This window comes from Talpa europaea (genome assembly GCF_964194135.1).
Source record: "Talpa europaea genome assembly, chromosome: 1".
Lineage (NCBI taxonomy): Eukaryota > Metazoa > Chordata > Mammalia > Eulipotyphla > Talpidae > Talpa > Talpa europaea.
The window spans coordinates 11,006,495-11,011,244 of record NC_140073.1 but is presented as its reverse complement, the minus strand read 5'-3'; the positions used below and the strand labels follow the sequence as shown (position 1 = coordinate 11,011,244).

Genomic DNA, 4,750 nt, shown 5'->3' with positions numbered 1-4,750 from the left:
CAGATTGAATATTCTCTACTACCCCTGAAAATGTAATAAAGTTATTTATCTCATTGCTCTACTAACTCTGATAATAAAACACATTCATAACTACACTTACTGGGATTGTCTGTCTATTGTATGCAATAAAAACATTAAAAAGGTTATTTTCTGAGTTAAAAAGATAAAATTGACTAATTCTAAATAACTTCTGATTAGCTAGATAGAATAGTTATACAACTGGAGAAGTTGTTTTGAATCACACACTTTAAAATGTTGGAACATGAGTTCCATATAATTAGTATTTTAAAACAATGTTTTTTTTTTATTTTCATGAATCAGCTTTTTAGAGATGCAGTGAGAGGATTCACACTTTTCATATCCTCCTAATATTGGCTCAAAGTTATTTGTGGTCTGTGGATGACAATATGTCCACTGTTCCCCAATTTCCCATTTAATCAGGTTTTGGTACACAAAATGAGTTGTACTGATCTGGAGACAAAACTGCATATTCCTAATAACAATTTTTACTTCAACATTTCAAAAAAATTAGTTAAATGGGCTAAAATTGCAAATCAACTATAGTTCAGATAGAACAAGTTAGTGTAAGGATAGTAACAGAATAATACCAAATAGAAAACAGACAGGAAAAACTGGGGAATAGATGAGGATGACTCTATATTTTAGTGTTTTATTTCAGGGGCCACCTTGAGAAGTTGTTTTCAGTAAACACTGCCCTTAAACACCCACCACTCCCTGATTGAGTTACACTAGACCGCTGTATTTGGGAGAATATCTATCTATACTTTACTTGTCCGTGGTGCTTGTCATTCTCTATTGAATATTAACAGGTGGTTTGTGAAGATTTTTATTTTTCAAAATCTCTAATAATAACAAAATACAGGATACCCTCCTTGATTCCCTCACTGTGGAATGAATCATTTATATTTTCTGTATCTGGTTGTACTAAGATTTCAGGCAAGTAATATTAATTCATTTCTCCTTGCAAATCTTATTAGACAGAAAGCAAGTGTAAGGGAAAATAATATGATTTGTGGAAGGAGGTTGGAAAGAATTGAGTATTCATAGAAGGGAAGATAATATTCCAAGATATTTCTACTATTGTCCCACTGACATAGCATATTGTCATTGATATCAATCGTAACACAGGGTAATAAGAAAGATCCTAAGGGATCTTCTGTATTCCAGGCATATTTTTCCTTACCTCCATTGTAAAGTACAGTCCAATTTCCCCTCAGTATCAGGGTCAATCATTCAAGTCAACACAGTAACTTCTTTCTTTGCCTATTGATCCAATGGCTTGAGGACACTGAAGAGATTGGGTGGTATGGTCTTAACATCTATTGAATAAAACTTTGTTTTGTCTCCTGGTAGAAGCATCCTCCTTTTGGAACTAAGGCCTCTAGTTCAGGAAGTCATAAGTTTGTGAGAATAGGAAGCAAATATTTTGCTAGTGGGACCTGTAGGGTCACAGTACATGGTGCTATCTTTACCACTACTTGACAGCACCATGGGTCCTGACTATGGCGAAGCTGTTTGCAGAGTGTCTATGCCATCAGGACAAAATGCTGTTCCTTTATGATGGAATAATCACCTGCCATGTGTCTTCTTTGTATTGCATTTTCTCAGTTTCCTCTACACCCAATGATCCATCAAAATCTGCATTTTATTCATAACTCTACTTTCCCTAATCTTTATCCTACATTAAGTTCTGTTCTTATAACTCTTAAATGGTTTTTATACCTTTCTATATTTCTCCATATCATTATTGGTTGCCTAGGTACAGACCATGGGATGAGAATTTTCATCAAAGTTCTTTACAATGAGAAAGGATTTAGGGACTCTGACTATGGTGGGGCAAATTTGGTCCCAAATAACAACTGGATTTAGCCTGGAACTGAGAGCTCTGTAATACAGAGCTGGGTCCACCTGGATGTTAGAGGACCAGTCTCTTTTACCCCCATGTCAGTCAGTCTTTGCTTGCTGGTAGATCTGGGATGGTAGCATCATACCCAAGATAAGACACCTTTCATTTTCTCAGGTAGAAATGTCAGGAGGAGGTTGAGAGTTTGAGTTGGTAATAGCTGAGATGATTAGCATCTACATCTGGGCCCTGTATGCACTGGGCCTTGAGGAGAGATTAAATTGCATAGGACTATGTCCTCTACATTCTCTGTTATCTCTGACACCATTAGAGTTCAATCCTCCTCCATCCATCCACACCAACAAAAACCTATCAACTTTTTTTTTTACCAAGCCGACATGTATCAAAAATCAATGGAGTATTACTTTTTAATAAATATAAATTCATGTCTGACCACAGATTTTCTTTAATTTGAGTTATCACTCTTTCTAATGGGTGAGAAGCCTAAGGTGATGATGCGGACAATAATAAAAGTTCCAAAACTACAAGAAATTTGGAACGGTGGTATAATATATTGTTAGTTAAACCACAGTGCTTCAATGACACATTGTTAAGACACTCTTAGATGTCATAATATTAGAGGCAACATAATAAATTAATTATCATACAGAAAATTGAGCAGATAAAGAAAATTATAATTAGAGAGAAATGAAGTAAATGTTATAATATGTTCAGCATCTGTGCCTCAATAAATCATAACTATTTTAATTAACTTACTTTACTATCATCATTGCTTGAAAGTGTCACACACAGTTGACCATATGGTCTGAGAAGTCGTTATTCTTCAATCTATCTACTTGATGTTTTCACCTGTCATCGGTTTCCTCTCTTAAATGGGGTAATAGCAGTGCCTAAATCTTTAGATTACAATACAGATTATAGCTTGAAATCAATAAATTTTATTATTATATTTGAAGTGAAAACTATGCTTTCATATACATGAATATGCTAGTATAATGAAATCCCAATTTGACAGATTTTTCCCAATATGCAGAGAGTGGCATGGCTAGCTTTTCCCCATTTCCATGCACCTGTTTATGACACATGGCAGTTAACTTAATTTTCTTTATTTCACAAGCATTCTTTGCTGAGATTAACCAAATGTCCTTGTGATCCTTTCTTCAGTTGCATCAATGTAGGCCCTTAAGCCACACTTATTTGTCATCTGAAATAGCTTTCTTACTACACAGTTTCTTAATGGCATCTTTCATCTGTGCATTTCTCAAGGTGTAGATTAAGGGATTTAACATGGGAGTTATTGCAGTGTAGAATACAGTAACTGCCTTATCAATGGGTAAAATAACAGCAGGTCTCATATATATAAATATACAAGGCACAAAGAATAAGACAACTACTGTGATGTGGGAGACACAGGTGGAGAGGGCTTTGTGCCTTGCCTCCATGGTGTGGTTCTTCAGGGAACGTAGAATACTCACATAGGAGATCATCAAGAGGAGGAAGTTTAGCAGGCAGATGAATCCACTGTTGGCAGAAACAAAGAGTCCTAGAGTGTGGGTATCAGTGCAGGCCAGATTGAGCAAAGGACTTAGATCACAGGAAAAATGATTGATGATATTAGGACCACAGAAGGGCAGTCTGAAGATGAAGAAAATCTGTATGGTTGAGTGAAGAAGGCCTCCCATCCACACCACTCCCACTAGGAGGCCACACACCCGTGCATTCATGATAGTTGTATAGTGTAAGGGCTTGCAGATGGCCACATAGCGGTCAAAGGCCATTACAGTGAGCAGGATAATCTCACTACCACCAATGAAATGTTCCCAAAATATTTGGCTCATGCATCCTTTGAATGATATGGTCTTCTTTTCATAGAGTGCATCTGTGAAAAGTTTAGGGGTATTGATAGAGCAATAGCAAGAATCAATGAAGGAGAGATGGGCCAGGAAAAAGTACATAGGGGACCCAAATAATGGGCTGCTAACAATAGTAATCACAACAAGCAAATTCCCTACCACAGTGAAGATGTAGATGAGAAAAAACACAACAAATACAATTTTCTGCATCTTTGGATTCCCTGTGAGTCCCAGTAGAACAAACTCTGTCACGTTGCTCATAATATCCATGTATTTCATATAATGCTTAATTCAGACCTGGAAAAAAATCACTTTTTTATTTATACAACCAGAAATTTATCAAATTTAGTCATTCTAGTAAATACTAAAAGCTTCAGGTTTTATTGAATTGTGAATTCCTCTGAGGGCTTTATTTTTTTGCTAAAAAACTGTTTTTGGTTCTTGAAGAATAATCAAGTGACCTCCTGATACAGATTCTGTCACAGCCGTAGACTTGAGTTTTTTGAACATATATATAAGGAAGCCGTGTATGTTTACCAAATCAGCTCAAATGACTGAAAGTATCTTGAATTAGAATGTACAGACATACTGGCAGCTAAGGTGGAGAGAAGAGGTAGAACAATGATGTAGAGACAGAGAGTGCAAAACAAAGATATTTCCCTTTATTGTTAGGAATGGGGAATCATGGAAGGTAATTGAGAATAGGAGTAAAGGATAAAGCAAAACCAAGGAAGGAGAGTCTTGGCTATTACTCTGTATGATCTTTGTGTGTCTTGGATCAAGTAGGCTGAAGTTCAGCAAGGAGTAGAAGACAGACATAGGAAGCATAGTAGGAGATTTCAAAGAGTTATCACGCTATATAATAGGACACCGGTGAAAGTACACAGGAGTTGCTTTGGAAACATTCAAAATGCTTATTGTATAAACCAAAGAATTTTATAATAGTTAATAATTATTCCTTTAACAATTAATTGCTCTGTTCAAACTAGCAAGCTTTATGCACCTGTTGATC

The 4,750-nt window shown here is 36.0% G+C and overlaps 1 protein-coding gene across 1 annotated transcript; it reads right to left on the bottom strand.

The window, feature by feature from the left end:
- Positions 1-3,078: 3,078 nt before the first annotated feature.
- On the bottom strand, positions 3,079-4,017 carry LOC311170985 (olfactory receptor 4C46-like; the record flags this gene model as incomplete). Its single annotated transcript, XM_084233518.1, has 1 exon — positions 3,079-4,017. The coding sequence occupies one exon, from the start codon at positions 4,015-4,017 to the stop codon at positions 3,079-3,081; it is 939 nt and encodes a 312-aa protein (XP_084089644.1).
- Positions 4,018-4,750: the final 733 nt, after the last annotated feature.